General features: G+C 41.2%; 1 protein-coding gene across 2 annotated transcripts in view; it reads left to right on the forward strand.

Moving 5' to 3' along the window:
• The window catches only part of BCHE (butyrylcholinesterase), a 45490-nt gene that overhangs the window by 4455 nt on the left and 23696 nt on the right, over positions 1 to 17339 (forward strand). For both annotated transcript variants that reach the window (XM_071752752.1, XM_071752751.1), the window contains exon 2: positions 13726 to 15247. In XM_071752752.1, coding sequence (XP_071608853.1) covers positions 13731 to 15247 — 1517 coding nt within the window. In that variant the 5' untranslated portion in view covers positions 13726 to 13730. The remainder of the gene's footprint in view (positions 1 to 13725; positions 15248 to 17339) is intronic.

Genomic DNA, 17339 nt, shown 5'->3' on the forward strand with positions numbered 1-17339 from the left:
TTGAGTCCAGCCCTGAGTTTTCACACAGAAAATAGTTCTGAAAAACTGAACTGGTCTGCTGGGAGAAACCCAGAAGGGAAGCTGCAGTGCTCAACATTAATGAGTGGTTTGTTGGATGTTGCACTGAGTACCACATCAATTCTCCCATCAGCTTTGCAGTGTTTGCATCCTTAAGCCTGTGCTGATAAATTCTTTATTTTTTGTACCTAAATTTCACGGCCAGCAAACTCTGCCAGTGGTTTTACAAAGGGAGGCAAAGTCCTAGGAAAAATACCCAGCTCTATAATCAAAAAGAAAATTAATCTGAAGGACTTGTTTTCTGGTTTTCTGGGATTTTCGGGTCTTTCCAGCTGAATAGCAGTCACCAGATGAGCACAGCAGCTCAGTGGTGATTCCTATTGCTTCAGGGCAACAGCACAACCTGGTGGTTTCTGGTTATCCTGAAACATCAGATGGAAAACACTGGGCTTCCCTTTCCCCAGAAACAAACTCATTCATCGCCTGTATAGGAGCTGTTATTCATTAATTTGTTTGCAAGATCTCCTTTTACCTGAGGTTTTCAGACTAAAAAACAGAAAAAAACTCTACTGCAAGGGCATGTGCAAAAAGATAAAGGAATAGGTCTCTTCCTTCCCAGCATCTACAATTCTGAAACCTCGAGGCACCTTTGCAATGAGTTATTTCATGTGTTTTTTGAGCTGGTTATGTCTGAAATTTTGTTCAAGATAATAGCTAGAGGCAGATTACTAAAAAGAAAAGCTTGCAATATGCAAAAATTGAAGAAGAAAAAAAAAAAAAGTAAAAGACAAAAGGGAAACGTGTGCAGAAAAAAATACAAGTTTATCTTGCTTGCTTTTTCTATTATGGCAAAGCCAAGAAAAATATATGATGCATTTACATAGACTGAATATTCAAACACCAATAATAATATTTATTCTCTTTCTTCTGTGTCTTCAGGGTATGTGATATTGGTCAGAGTGCAGCCTCTGATGTGGTAGGGGAGGGAAACGGGTGCCAAATGTGCTCAGAGAGAATTTTCAAATGAAATTAATTACATTTTCTATTTTGCTGGATGCAGAAGCACTGGCCTGTGCTGCTCTCCTTGCAGGGCAAGGCACTGATGGGGATGTTGGAAAAAAAAAAATCTTGCAAGGGTCATATTCAGTTCATTTGCTGCTCCTATAGAGAGAGACAAAGGCTGTAACTGGGAAGGCAGAGCCAGTCCAGTGCTGGGGCTGCTCCTGAGGCTCTGCAAACCTTTTTCATCTTTAGGCTGTGTCCAAAACACACATTTCTCAGTTCTGCTTAACTTGATAAAAAGCACCTTTGATTTCAGCCTGCGTGGGTTTGGACCTGAGGGTAAAAGGCACCCTAGGAGATGTTTAGTAAGGCACTGAAAGACTGAAGTGCTTTGAGTGGTGTTTTTCTGCTGTGAAAATTCCTATAGGATTGTCCCCACAATAAATGTGAAGGTCTCTCATTCCTTCATCTTCCTACCTTATTCCTGTTTGGGGCTGAAGGATGACTTAGAATCTTGATCCAAGGAAGTGGAAGTGTGATTAATTCACCTAACCTTACTCTAAGCTCAATACTTAACTTTCATTTAGGGTATTTTGACTGAATATGGATGAAATGGAAAGTGTACTGAAATTTATGAAAATGCTTATTTTTCTACTTCAGTTTATGTAGGAGAAATACATCATTACATAAACAGGACAAAATTCTCCAAAGACCAGTGAGGTATTTTTGAGAAACTCTGTAAGAAGCTTTGAGAAAAGGTGGAACAGTGGGGAAAAAAGGGTAAAGTTTTTGCTTTCTTTCCCTTGAGTGGTGAATTAGAGGATGAAATGACTGAAAAACCAAATCCTGTTGTTCACAACCTTTCCCTATAGCCCACTGGAGCACAGGGAGGTGATGCCATTCCCACCTCCCTGCATCCCTTAGGAGCAGATCATAGAATCATAGAATCATAGAATGGGCTGGGTTGGAAGGGACCTCAGAGCTCATCAAGTCCAACCCTTGATCCACTCCCCCCATGGTTCCCAGCCCATGGCACTGAGTGCCACATCCAGGCTCTTCTTAAATATCTCCAGGGATGGAGAATCCACCACTTCCCAGGGCAGCCCATTCCAATTCTTGATCACCTTCTCAGTAAAGAAATTCTTTCTAAGATGCTCCAATAGTCCCCTGACCATCTTGTAGTGCTCTGCTTGACTTTGAAGCAGCTTTTCTTGTACTGGCAAGCCCAGAACTGGACACAGTACAATACAGGTGGCCTCACCAGGGCAGAGAAGAAGGGGAGGAGAACCTCCCTGGACCTGCTGGTCATACTCTTCTTAATGCACCACAGAAGCCACTGGCTTTCTTCACCACAAGAGCACATTACTGATTCAGTTAACTTGCTGTCCTCCAGGCCAGAAGAATGCTCAGTTCTGCAGCTCCCCATAACTATGAGCAGCAAACCAGTGCACCTGAGCTGAGATGCCTTTGTGGCAGCTCCCCACACATCCCCTTTCCCAGTGGAGAAGCTCCAGGAGATTTTTCAGCTCATTAAAAATCACTGGTGAGGACAGGGATATCAGGTCTACCTTTCAGCTTTGCTCAACAGCAAGGGCTTTAATGGGTGGACTGAGAACCTCAAACTGGGGTTGAGCTGATCCATTTCCATCAGCCCTTACTGCCATAATTCCTGTGCAGTGTTTGGGGCACTTGGGAGGATCAGCCCAACACTCTGCTTCCCCTCCTGTTAGCTCAGGTTACTCCATATCCTCAGGTTGGCAAAAAGAATTTGCCAGCCACACTTAATGTACTGCTTGGGGACATCTTCCAAACTTGGCAACACCCACTCAGAACAAGGATGTGCTCAGTTTCCATGCCTGGGTGAAGGAAAGCTCTCCTTTTTCCATCCCAAATGGGGGGAAGACAGAGGGCTTGGGAATTTTGTCTGGTGCCATTCATGCTGCCCAAGCAAAAGCTGCATCAGCATTTCCAGTGCATTTAGAGGGTGGATTCTCTTCGACTCAGAGGAGTAACAATCCTGTAGTACAAATCCAATGCTTTCCCATCTGTGTTCACCAAATTGTCTCCTCGTTGCTACAAATTTGGTATTACATTATTTAGGACAGCTTAAATTCAGAAAGCAAGAAAATAAACACCATTTTTGGCTCATTTACATGTCTGTGATTATTGTAAAATGGTTTGCTTCCTAAATTAAAGTGCTGCTAGCAGTCTGACAGGGAAATGAGCAGCAGTTTTTTTTTTTTTTGTTTGTTTCTTTTTTTTATATTTTTGAAAAACTGCTTTTAACTCTCCACCATTAACCCAAGACCAGGTGGGCACCTGGAAAACGAAAATTCAGATCACTTGCAGCATACATTGGATCTGTGGGTGCTCAGCCTTGAAATGAATCCTCATTTTCCTTTGAACTAAATGGCATTTTGAGTCTTTGCCCAGTGGTTGTGCTACACACTGTGCAGGCATGGGCTGCACACTTTGGAGCTGTACATTTTTGGGGCTGCTGTATCAATATCCATGAGGAGGTGACTAAGGACAGGCTGATGGCATTCATTGTCAGGACACTGAGTGTGGCATGAAAAGGCATTAATAGCTCTGTCCTGTGCACTGCCATGATGTGATACAGCAGCTGCTCCCTGCAGAAGCTCTCAAGGCATCCAGTCAAAGGCTAAGAACTTCAGGAGGCACTGGTGTATGGCATGGTGATGGCATCAGGGTCCTTCCTGCTGGCAGTGGTGCCAGACATGCTGCATAGAGTGCTGGAAATCCAGGCATTAGCAGCTCCCTTTTTCCTGGCATGCTTTTGTGTGCCACAGCAAAGATTTACAGGAAACAAGTTCAGCTGAGGCTGATTTCATGGGATTTGGAGGCACTGTGGGGACAACAGGAGCTTGCAGGCAGATGTTTGAACTCCAGGTCTATGTGACCTCTCCCCAACCCACCTCTGATTTTTTTTACAAGTGCCAGCACATGGCAAAAAACTCCAGACTTCATTTCTGGGTGACCCTGTCTCAGAGCAACACCTCTGTGTTCTTCAGCAGGGATTTGCTGTGCATGCTGGCAAGTGTTGCTTGGTGGTTTTCAGTGTCTCATCTTTCTGCTTCCACCAGAAGACACTTATTTTAAATTCAAATGTTGGTTTGGGTTTTTTTTTTTTTTTTCCAATAAGACCACCCATCTCCTTGCACAACCCATTCCATGAAAAGTCTTGATCATGACTGAAATTCCAGCCATGGAGTAAAGTCCCAATAGAGCCTTTCAAGATAAAAGTTTGCTCTGTATAAAATACACAATAAAATCTCCCTGCAATAACTTCAGAGAGGTTTTGATAAAGATTTTTAGCCCAGTAACAAGGCAGAGGGAATTGTGGTTTCTGAAGTGCCCCAAACCAATAAAAGAATGTTGGTCTTTGGAGGTTTGCTGTGTCAAATGCTGGTTGTCACCACTGGATTGGGGATTCACAGCAGTGTCACTGTCACCTCCAGCAGATATTTGGGATGATACTGTGCTTGGGGAATCTCCCACCTGTTGTTCAGGTGAGATTGTTGGCTTTAGTATTTTCCCTGTTCAAGATCTTCAGGTGGGGAGGAGGAGGGAATAGCTCTGTCCTTCAACTGTACTGAAATTTGTACTGAACAAATATCCACTGAGGCCTCTTCTGTAGCCTCTGCTGTTGAACCTGTGTGTATAACAGAAATGGCTAAACTGGAAAATCTCCACTTAATATCCATAAACTCTTAGGCTCCAGGCTCATATTTTAGCACAAGTGTAGAGGGGCAGTAATGTGCCTGTGATACCTCATCCCACAGCTCCCCCATTCCCAGAGTGCTGGAGATACCAAAGGAAGAGCTTGGAAATCCCTCCAAGTGCTCCAGGCAGGGGTTGTCCCCACGTTCACCCCTCAGCAATAAAAAGCTCTCAGTCCCCAGATCAGACACAGAAGCTCACAGAACCAGAGCTGGGAGCTGCTTCCCGTGATCCCATTGACTTTATTGGAGCATCCAAAAGAAATGCTTATTTCTGTTTGCTCTGGCTCAGCCCTGAAGGCTGCTTAGGTACTGGCTGTGCATGGTCCCTTTCTCTGCTTGCAGACCTTGGGGTTTTTTGCAGGTTTTTTTGGACATGTCTTGGGGTAGGGAGGAACCCATGGACACAGTGTGGCTGCTATAGCAAGTGGTGAGAACCAGTGCTGAGGGGCTGATGGTGTACACACTGCAAGGCTTTTCATTTATTTTTAATTTTTTCCCCTAATTTGGAGAAGCTCTAGGCTGACCTCACTGACCAAATCCCCATTTCTCATGCATCAGGTGGTGCTTAGCATGAACTAAATCCCTGCCATCCAGGCACACACCTCTGAAACATCTGTCTCAGCATTAGCTTAAAATCCTTTGAGTGGTGACACACCAGGATCACTTAAGCCCAAAAGGACAGTGACTTGGGAACCATAAAAAGAGCTGGATCCCTTCACTTACATTCCTTTTGGTCAAATATCTTGTTCCCTGTCTGTTCTGGTATAATAATCTCAGAAACATTTGATAAATTTTTACTCTTTGCCCATCTTCTCTCAAAATAGCTTACTGGTTTCCCTATACAGTGCTCCAATTCAGCTCCTTTTTCTATTTCATGCACCAATACTTAATTCTTGTTCAGATTTTTGTTGATTGTTTCCTTACTGTTATTTTATTTTGCTGTTTCGTGACTGCTGTTAGCATTTGTTAGAAAAAATTCTTTTTTTACACTCAGTGTGCACTGATTTTGGTGACACTGAGAATAGATGGCTAAAAATTGGAGGGGGGGTTGTGGAATAAAAGGAGGAGGAGAAAAAAAGCAGTGCAGAAATAGCAAATTTCCTTTCATTTGCACCAATCCTACCCACTGGTAACTTCTCAGATATCCCAAACCTTCAATGTTTGGGGATGAGATTTTTTTGTATGAGCATGGAAATTAAAATAATTTGAATGTTTTTACTGAGAAAGGCATTAGCCAGGGCACTTTTACTCCCCTGAAATAGACTGACATTGGAATCAAAACGTTCTCAGTATTTTGAGTTGTACCCTTGGACTCTTGAGCATATTTTGAGCATATTACCTCTAAATTAATTTTATGTATTAAATATGCAGATATATAGTGAAACTTGAAGGAGTCCACTGTACTTTGTCACTAAGCCAGCTGTCCTGCCTATTTTTCAAGCAGATGGCATTGTGATGAATTCCCCAATATTCACCAAGCATGGCATCTCTCTGCAAAAAAATTTACACAGATGTTTGTAATGAGATTTTCAGCATTACACAAGACTTGCACATCCATGAAGAGCCCCACTGGTAAAAAGTCACTCAGCCTCAGAGTGGTTCTCTGATGGGACCCAATAGTGCAATGGTCATAAGTCCAATGGTCCCTGGGCATGACCCAATGGGAGAGGTCAAGGTGTGCCTACGTGTGTTGTGCCTATAACCTCTACCAGGGTCATCTCTTTTTCCTAAAGTTTTATTTCTTTCCTGAAACACACAGGCAAAGAGCTCAAATCAGCTTTGAGTTGTAGAAAATAAAGGAAAAATAACTCTGGAGTATTTTTAAGGTTTTGCCCTAGAGCAGTCATAGCAAAGAAAAATAATAAAATATGTGACCTGTTGTTGACCAACATCAAGGTTGTCTTCCTCCTGGTTGGGCAAAGCCATTGGAAAGGTGCAGGTGGCTGCCCCACTTTGGGCTGCAGCAACTCCTCAAACCTCCTCTTCCATGTCCTTGGATGCACCAGGTGGATCTGGAGATTTTTCCCAACACAAATGCTTCCTTCTTTCCACTAAAATCCATAGTTGTGATCTCAGGTGAAAGATGGGTGAAATCATATTTGTGATAAGGCTGGAATAAAAAGTGAGAATTGGGAGGATGAGAAATTGGGAAGAATTCCCACCTCCCAGATACAAGTTCTATTGAACAGATTCAAATGAGCTCAGAAATAATTTCTTAATTATTCAGAGGTTTGGGGGCTGAGAGGACAGATTGTGGCCATCATGCTGATGTTGGGAGGGGATTCCCAGCAACCAAGCTTGGTTATTCAGATATCTTTAAATCATTTTAAACAACTAGAGCTTTTCTACCCATAAGAAATAAAAGTAAAACAGAAATGGAAAAACTGTTATTTTGTCAATTAAATAATCTTCTGCAGAAACCTGAAAAAAACTTATTTATAATTTAACTAACTTTCTCTTGCTCACACAAGATTACAGTTCTTTGCTGACACTCCAACTTTGACTGTTTTCTTCCAAGCTAAACTCCAAGCTATAATAATGATGTGTCATTTTGTATTTTCTTTATTGAATCTGATCCCTATATAAGACAAAATACTGAATTATGTAAGAGTACCACAAGGAAAAAAAAAAAACCCCACAATAATAGTAATAATACCTTTATCTTTTAACTTGCTGTATGTTCTCATTGGTTCTGATTTCTCCAGGTATTTTTCTTAATTGTACTAATAAAGTGCAAATGATACAACCTATAATTAGAGTAAAAAGGGGAAAGGTGCAGTGGATCATAGTGGAGCCAATAAGAGGAGAATATAATCATGGGTTATAGTAGTGTTAGTTTCTTCTATATACTTAATAAATTGGCATCCATTTTACTGGTGTGTAGCTAAAACACCTTTCCTAATATTCTCAAATTACCCTTCAGATCTATTCTTGGGATCTTCTGCCTTCCCTGGAATGACTGAGATTGAGGCTTCTTGGAATTCTCAGAGTAAGAAGAGAATTCCAGGCAGGTCTGGCCTGATATGCACAGAATAATAAGAAAAATGCTTAACATTGGCAGTTCTTTGCTGCTGCTTTCTCATTTTCTGGATTGTTTTTCTGCTTTTGGGTTTGGTTTGGTTTTTTTTCATCTGAAGATTTCACAGCTTGTGGCTTTGATGTTTTTCCCTCTGAGTCCTTGAGCTGCTAACTGTCCCCATCTCAGCAATCTCACCCCTGTCTGCAGTTTCACCTTTCCTATCTCATACAGCTTGGGTTTATTTGTTTTCCTCACAGTGTTTTCTCACAAATTTGGTTTTCTCTGAGATTCCAGCCAAGGTCACACAGATGCTCAATGTGAAAACTCAGCCAAGGATCAGAGACAGCCCCAAGGGAGTTTACCAAGGCTGGAGTTTAAACAAAAACTCCCCAGATGGTCATAAAATGATATTTCAAATAGATAACTAGAATTTACCTTTTGATTTATTTAAAAATAAATAAAATATAGTAAATAAAATTAAAATTAAATAAGAATATTCCCTGCTTTTACATACTATTGCCATGGAAGTATTTCCTCACATGTGCACACACTTCCTAAGTGATCCCCTTTACTTTGAAGTGAGATTTGGAGGGTTTCTCAGCCCAGTTATCCTTAGGGGAGCCCAGGTGCTCTTTCTGAGGCTGCAGAATGGATGGAAAACTCAGGACTGATCCTTGTGATTGAGACTTTTCATGTACAAGCAGACCTGGAAAGCTCAGAGGACACCTTGGGAGAGAACAACTTGTTTTCCATTAGAAATACCCAAGATATCTCTCTCTGCAGTTTTATCTTCCATGGATTTCCCATCTCTATTAGATAATTCCTGCAGATAACTCAGAATGTGCATAATTTAAGATATTTATAAGTGTAAACATCTGCATATGCTTAGGAAATATCCTAAAGGGCAATTTAATGATGAACTAAATCGTAACAAAAATGTTTGATCATTCTTTAACACATATTGCTTAAATTCTGTAAACTTTTGTGCCTACTAAATGCCAGTCTTTCCCAGAGTTGGCCTTTAAGTTCATTTTTTAAGACTCAGACATCTCTCATACCAAAATTCCTATATCAGTATGACACTTACCACATGTGTCCACAGTAAATAATGAAAAGACACTTCTGTCATTGGTGGTGATCTTTAGAACCCTGAGGTTAAACTCAAAAAACTCCAGGATTATAGAAAAATAGAGAGATAGATACATTTAGAAGTATGAGCATATATATATATATGTTTGTGTGAGTGTAACAGCTAATACACACACACACACATATATTTAATTTAATTTTAATGAATTTATATATATATATATTTATTTATTTATATTTATGGTATTTTATCTGCTGGTTTGTATCTCCTTTCCTTTCCAGCTCCCAAAGGAAAATGGAGAAAACGACCACTCTGCATAGAATTACTAAGGCATTACATTTATTTAATCTCTCTTATTCACACAGGTATTTTTAGGAAGTAAAGTCAGAACAAAACCAAGTGTTTCCTCTCACAGCACACAGTCGTGAAACTTTAATTTATATGTTAATTTTTTTAATTAAAGGAAAAAATATAGAAAAGGGCTTCGTTTTAAAAATTACAATATAAGAGAACATCTAAATTAAAGTTTCCCAACTCTGTGCTCTTCTCCAGCATTGGCCCAGTTATCCCACATCTTCTGTCCCCACCCATGAGGGGGACAAGAAGTGAAGCCAAAACCAGCATTTTTAGTGTCTCTTCTCTGCTGTTTCTCTGAAGGCAGTGGTGAGGGTTGAGAATACAATGGTTTGCCATGAGCCTCAGAAATATTTTATTTAAAAGTGGCCTCTGACAAGGTTTGGGGCTTGTGATTCATCCTCTGATTTCACAGCAATGAAGCCAATGTGTGTTACCTGGCTGTGTTTCCAAAGGGCTGGAAGAATTAGGAAAAAAAGTCAGTGAATGTATATGTCAGGGAACGTGGAAAACTGCCTTATTTCAAAGAGCACAACTGAATGTTACCTGCAGGACACTGCACTTGAAAATATTTGGTCTAGTTGTCACTTGAGTTCATCCCAAATTAATGCTATTGTATTAAATATTTCTATTTTCTGTAGTGTGCTAAAAATCTCAGCTGACAATTCTGAATTCATAACTAATGACTCTATTAGACACTTACACACTGAAAACTCAGGGATTTACAACCTGCTTTACATTTACACTGGGACATCTCCTCTCCAGTGGACACATCCCTGCAATATACCTACAGAATGTCTCATCCTGTAAAATTGCTGGGAGAAACTAAATGACCATGCTCTCTTCAGCTTTTCTGCATTAAAACATCATTTCACATGCTACCTTTTAACAACCATTTGTAGTCTCCAGGTTCAGGTCTATAAACTTCACACTTAACTTTTTATTTCTGCTTTATTCCTAGTCCATGCATTGCCAAATATTGCTTTTGTGTAATTGAAACAGAGCTGTAGTTTGATTATTAAACAGAAAGACAGTAATTGTCTTCACCTCTAATGGGAGAAGCAAAGGCTCCTGGTAGAAGAAAAGCTTAAAAAGGGGAAAATTTTCTTTTTTAGAGCAGATGCTGGTGGGAGCCAGCAGACCCCCAGCCAGGGGTGGCCTTCAGGCTTCACGTAGGGGCACAGGTTTGCAAGATGTTTTCCAAGGGGGGTACAAGTAACTTCTTTATCTTCTCCACCCACCTCTATTTTGCCTCCTTTTGCATCTCAAAATATTTGCAATTTCAATACTCACCTCACATGGTTGGACATCACCCCTTGGTGCTGGATCTCACAGCTCTGACCTGGGGCTCAGACCTGCTTGGCACCTGCAGTGCTGGGGTCTGGTGGAGACATTTCATGTCAATTCTGAGATTCAGGCAAAAGGAGGGTTCCAGGTGTACCAAGCAGCACTGGTGATTTAAACTTTGAAGCCTACAAAGAAAGAGCAAACAACATGTGACACCATACGGGCACCATTTTTAACCTTAGCATCAGAAGGGGACAATGCAGATTTCTGTTGTAGCCTACAGATGGCCAGGAGTCAAGGACTAGAGCTGAGGCTTGCCAGTGGGTGACAAATCCCTGCAGAGGACACTCCTGTTTTCTCTGCCACTGTTGCTTCAACCCAAAATTAACTTATTTTGCAGGGGAAAAAAAAAAAAAAGTTTGAGGTACTTGAAAATTGTTGTGACCTCGAGCAAAAAAAATGCAGGTGAGGTGGGTGCTCTGAGAAAGAAAGGAGAGGAAGGATTTTATTGTGTTTATCATTCTCCTTATCCTTCTGGGTTATGAAATGTTGCCCCATGCTCGGACCAAATCCCCGCATCGTCCCTTCCCTGGAAAATCTTCCTCTTGCTTTTCCCCAGAAGGGCTCTTTTTCTCTCTGTAGCTTTTCTACAGGGCTCCTCTTAGCCCCAAGCAGATGTCAGCTCCTGAGCAGAGGCTGCCTGCAGATCGAGTTGCTGGTGCTGCCAGCTCTGAGGAGCTCAGTGTCAGGAAGCCTCCAGGAGAATGGCACCAGTGTCCCACGCTCGGGCTTGAAGCCGCCGCTGCCTGCCGCCCTTTCCCCGAAGTATTCCAAGACCCTGGCTCTTACAAAAACTTTGTAGTTTCTCGTGCTAGAAGTGGGGTAAGTGCTTTCCTGTTTGCACGTCTCTCCTTTGCCAGGGGAATTTCCAGTTCAGCTTGATTTGCACGGGGATTGGGATCTTTTAAAATGCTGCGCTCTGCCCGTTTGGTGCTCTCTTGGGAGAACTCCCCCTGCTCTGCAGATGCAACGAGCAAGCAGGCAAGTGTAGCAGAGCTTGGTATTATTCAAGGGATCCTGGGCTAAGTAAATTAAGCTGAACTAGAAATGACTTATTAATTCAAACATCTTTTCCATTTAAATACTGATTATATAGTCTTGTGTATAGATTTTTTGGCTGGGTAAAGATTTGCAAGGAGAGGAAACAGTCATTGAAATAAATCACGCTCCCCGGCTGAATTAGAATGCAGAAGTCTGGCCTGTTTAACTTTTGCTGGAGGAAACTACTGCAGAAGCAGCTTTTTAAAGTATGCAAATACATTATGTGATGTATCTCTGCTCGGGTAAGGTTGATGAGCTGAAGCAATCTTCTGACCCTTTCACTCTCATAGTAATAATCAAGTGATGCTCGTTTTGCTCGGTGTGCTTTACGGGGTTGAGTTTGGTTTAATGCAGCATTTAAAAACCTTATTTAAATTAGTATTTGCCATACAGTCGAGGGGTAACAATCATCCTCTGTCACTTGGCACAGAGTAACCTGAGACTAGATGAGTCCTCTCATGCTCTAGCACAGAACTTCTGTGTTTTTCAAGCTTGATGCATTCCAAATTTTTTCTTCGAATTGCCACCTGTTCTTTTGGAAAGCTGATTAAAGAGATACAGAACTGATTTTTTACTTAGATTTCTTAAAAGCTTTGTTCCTAAAATTCTTCTCTTAACCTTCTTAGAGTCAGAAGTTACACCTCTGTGTTTTGCAGTGCTGTATTGTTTTCCTCCCATCCCATTTCTTTTCAATTGACAGGAAAGCACAGAGAGGAAATAATTTAATTACTATTGAGACCTTAAAAGCTTTATGAACACCTCTTGCTTTTCTTAGCATCACTTTCTCTTCTTCATAATGACAATGCTTGAAATCTCTCATTTCCAACTTGTGATTTAATCCTGGGTGGTGTGTTAGAAGAGAGTATGTGGCAAAAACAAAGTGTCAGTGCAACAGTTGGAGAAATTCTGATCTCTCAGTGCCATGCACTGGGTGCAGACATTCCCAGTTAGTTCCCTATTAGTGACATTCCTCACAGTTGCCTTGGTTGGGTGAAAAAACTGAGCCCCTGAACTCATCTTTACATGCCCTTTCTCACTGGGCTCTTAAAAGATTTTATTACAGCAATGAATGGGAAAATATAGATAAAAATGAGTGGCACATGGGGAGCTCAATGCCAACAAGTAACATTGGACCTGCACAGGGTACCTGGGGCTGGTACCAAGGGATGCTGGAGTCAGCCTCTGCTCACCCAAACTCCTTAGGAACTGCTGGACCATGGGAGTCATCCAGATTGACTGCTCACATCTCTGAAGTTTGATATAAACTGGGAAGGTTTCTAGAAATCAAGCTGGGTGGGGGGTTAGAGCACCTCTGAAGTCTACTGCCCCCATTCACCACCTTATCCTTTTTCAATTTTTTAAAACAAAAAGACAAGAGTGTAAATGTTTATGTTTCCTCCTATTTGCCTATTTTCCAGCTATTTACATGAATGCTAAAAATATTGTCTCTGAAGCTTCTTCCTTGCTCCTTGGATGCTGTCTCAAAGTCAGGAACCTCTTTGTGCAGAATCTTCTTTTTCCCAACCCCTGAATTTTCTTCCTTGATTTCCCAGAACACACAAAGGAGCTGGGGGAGCTGAGATGAGGCCCCAGCTGTACTCTCCACAGAAAGTAGCCTCAAGCCTTTTAAGGACACAAGTGCTCCTCATTAACAAAGAATGGCCTGTTTAAAGTGGCCAGACAGAGTACACTATGTACAACAGGGCAACAAGCAGAAAAATAGAAGGAAGCTTTGTTGAGTTTTTTTCAAATATGTAAGGCATAGGAATGGGCTTATGCAAATGGTCTTTTTCTGTCTTTTCACTCTGAAGAGGAAGATATTGCTTATAGGGTTTCACCTTCCCTGGTCTGGCTTCTTGGGATTTGGGGTTTTTTTTAGCAACTGAGGTTTTTTTCTGAAGCATTGTACCAAATCCTAAATTCTAAACACATTCTTTGCAACACAGCTAAAAGCAACTGATGGTTAAAGACTGCTGAGCTTTGGGTAACATCACCATCTTATTTTCAATGCCCTTGGGATGACCTATACACTTTTTGAATAAGCAGTTTTGACTCTGGTACTGATACATTCTGTCGTTCTGAATTATTTTATTCTTTTTTCTGTGTTTCAGGCATCATGACTTGGAGAAATGGTAGAGATCTCTATACCAGGTTTCTTTTGTGGTTTCTTCTCTTGCATACGTTGGTCAGGAAGGTCATGGCTGAAGAGAACATCATTGCAACCAAGAAAGGCAGAGTCAGAGGGATGAACCTGCAGGTGCTGGGGGGAACTGTCACAGCTTTCCTTGGAATCCCTTATGGACAGCCCCCCCTTGGTAGGCTGAGATTTCAAAAACCTCTTCCTCGTGAGACGTGGTCGGACGTCTGGGACGCCACAAAACACGGGAACTCGTGTTACCAGGTTATAGACACAACTTACCCAGGATTTCCTGGGACAGAGATGTGGAACCCAAAAACCAACCTAAGTGAAGACTGCTTATACCTTAACGTCTGGGTTCCTTCTCCCAGACCCAAGAATGCAACAGTCATGGTGTGGATTTACGGGGGTGGCTTTGAGACTGGGTCAACCTCCCTGCCGGTCTACGACGGGAAGTTTCTGGCCAGGGTAGAAAGAGTCATTGTGGTTTCCATGAACTACAGGACTTCTGCATTTGGATTTTTGGCTTTACCAGGAAACCCAGAAGCTCCTGGGAATGCAGGTTTATTTGATCAAAGATTGGCACTCCAGTGGGTCCAGGAGAACATAGCAGCGTTTGGAGGCAATCCAAAAAGTGTGACTCTGTTTGGAGAGAGTGCTGGAGCAGCTTCTGTAAACTACCATATCCTTTCTCCTGGAAGCCACCCTTTATTCACAAGAGCCATCATGCAAAGTGGATCTGCAAATGCCCCTTGGGCTGTGGTAACAGCATCTGAAGCCAGAAACAGAACAGTGACTTTAGCTAAACAACTCCAGTGTCCCACCAGCAACGAGACAGAGCTCGTTCTCTGCCTCCAAGACAAGGACCCAAAGGCTATAATGCAAAATGAACATTTTTGGGAAATGTATGACTCTCTTTTTCGAGTCTTTTTTTGTCCAACCGTGGATGGTGATTTTCTCTCTGACATGCCAGGAAAGTTGATTGAGGATGGACATTTCAAACAAACACAGATCTTAATTGGCGTTAATAAGGATGAAGGATCAGCATTTCTAGAACCTAAAGTCCCTGGATTTAGCAAGGATGGTGATGGGCTGATCAATAAAACACAATTTGAAGCAGCTTTAACACTGGCCTTCCCACAAGCAAGCCAACTTGCAATAGAATCCATCATTTTTCAGTACACAGACTGGGAAAATGAGGAAAAGCCAGAACATTACCGTGATGCCATGGATGATATTATTGGTGACTACAATATAATATGTCCCACAATGGAATTCACCAAAAAATTTGCCCAACCAGGTCACAACGTGTTCTTCTACTTCTTTGAACACCAATCTTCCAAACTTCCTTGGCCAGAGTGGATGGGAGTAATGCACGGGTTTGAGATCGAGTTTGTGTTTGGGATGCCCCTAGAAAGAAAAGCAAATTACACCAAAGCTGAAGAAATCTTAAGCAGGACCATGCTGAGATATTGGGCAAGTTTTGCAAAAACTGGGTGAGTTTCCTCTAGAAATGTGTTTAAGGTGTTGGATGTTTGCTGCTTTACAGGGGGGGAAAGCTTAACTGTTTGGGTGGTGATTTGAAGAGTAAGGAGAGTGATGGTGAAGGATTAATTGTTCTGCTATCCAGAATTCTTGCTCAGTTATGAAAAAAACAACTGTCTTAGCAAAATAAACTTTTGATGTGTAGTTCACAGTGGATGAGCTGAGAAAACAACGTGTGCCCATCCATAAAAGCAAATGCAAACCATTTTTTTGCCATGGCAGAAGCTGTTACTGATGGCAGGTAATGGTTTCAAGACGTAGGAAGAAAATATTTCAAATCCTGGGCAAGACTTCCAAGAGTAGAAGGTAGGAGCAAAAAAGCCCAATTTCTTTTAAGAAGTAATTTGCACAGAACATGCAGGTGTATAATCTGGAGGTATTTTACTCTCACATGATGAAGTGATTGAGAGGGCAAGATGTTCTTTGCAGAAAGTCTCTCTCCCTATGTGTACTGCAAGTGTGATCCTGGGTTCCACTGAAGCTGATGACAAATCACTCACTGTTTCCATTAGCCTCATCTTTAAGTGAAATATGTCCTAACCTGGATAAGAAGCAAATAAGTATATTTCATTTGGATGTTTGAAATGGATTAAATACATCCCCTTCTTCAGTCTGTTTGGCTGGAGACCAAGAGAAATGAGACAGCCCTCACTTTGCTCAGCAGGACTGTGGGGCTCTCAGTGCAATATTCAGTTTGAAAGGAAAATATTTCAGTGCTGTAAGAAAAACAGCCACTACCAGAGTCTTGTATGATTAGGCTCAAGGCTTTAAGCCTGATGGGGTGGGGAGGTATCTTGTCTTGGCAAAAGCTCAGCTTGTGCTCTCTCATGAGAAAATTATATATATACATAAATCTGTACCTGTGAAAAGGTACAGACACTTAATTTACACTTTTAAAATGTTTAAATGAGTTAAATTTTAAAATCCTGCCTTTAATTTTACTTCCGTTGTGGATTTTTCCTGATTTATGAAGAACACATGGATCTGTGAAGGCTGAAATCAATGATGTAACAGGATTCTGCTTCTTTTCCTCATAGATGAGAAACCAGACTTGATCACTGGGCTCATTTAGTCCATAAAACCTTGTACATAACACAAAACACAGGTGGGATTTAAACATTCCCAGAGATGGAAAATGCAGAACAAATGTTGGTAGGTTGTTCTGAAGCTTGATTACACTTCAGATGGTTACAGCTATAAAAGGAACTTTTGTGTCTGGTCTGAATTTGCAAATTCTACTGCCACATTTTCCAGGTGCTATATTTTATTTGACAATTTCTAAGCTTTATGTTGTTATTTGTGTTCCATGCAGAAATGACTCTAGGCTCTGCTCAAATAATTTTCATCCTTTTTTTTTTTTTTTTTTTTTTCCATGAAGTAAAACTTAAGGTTTTAACTGTAATATATTTTTTTCAAGTTCTTAAAGAATAACTATATATGTGCATCAAAAATGTGATTCATTACAACTTCAAAACTTTCCTTATTAACACTGTCACCCCTAAAGAGTTTTAATTACAGGTATCATCCATCCTCTCTGCTTCAACCTGATAATTCCCTGTTAACTCACAAGTTACAACCACTCACAAGTCCTCCTTGCACTGGCCCTGGTGTAACAGAGGCTCCACAGTCTGCCCCATTCCATGTCCCCCATCTGCAGGGTGACACTTCATGTGACACTCCAAAGTGGACTAACAGATCATTTTTTTAACATATTTGCTCACCACAGGGTGTAATTGATTGTTCCTTTTGACACCCAGCAATGTTAATCACATTGATAAGTTTTATCCACTTTATCTGTTGTAGCCTACAATTTATTTATTTTTTTTTTACCATGAGTGATGAGCATATTAGAGCACAGGAAATAACTATACAGGGAGCCATGCTCACCAATGCATAATGTTTTAATGTAGCTCTTATTCTTGTAAAATTTAATCTGAAATTTAATCTATGGGCTCTTCCTGCTTCCCCCTCTGCTCAGACACCACTCTGTAGGAATTTGGTGTAAAAGCCCAGAGAAAAGCAGTCAGCAGGGGTGTATGTTCT

The sequence above is a fragment of the Heliangelus exortis genome, chromosome 9, assembly GCF_036169615.1.
Source record: "Heliangelus exortis chromosome 9, bHelExo1.hap1, whole genome shotgun sequence".
Lineage (NCBI taxonomy): Eukaryota > Metazoa > Chordata > Aves > Apodiformes > Trochilidae > Heliangelus > Heliangelus exortis.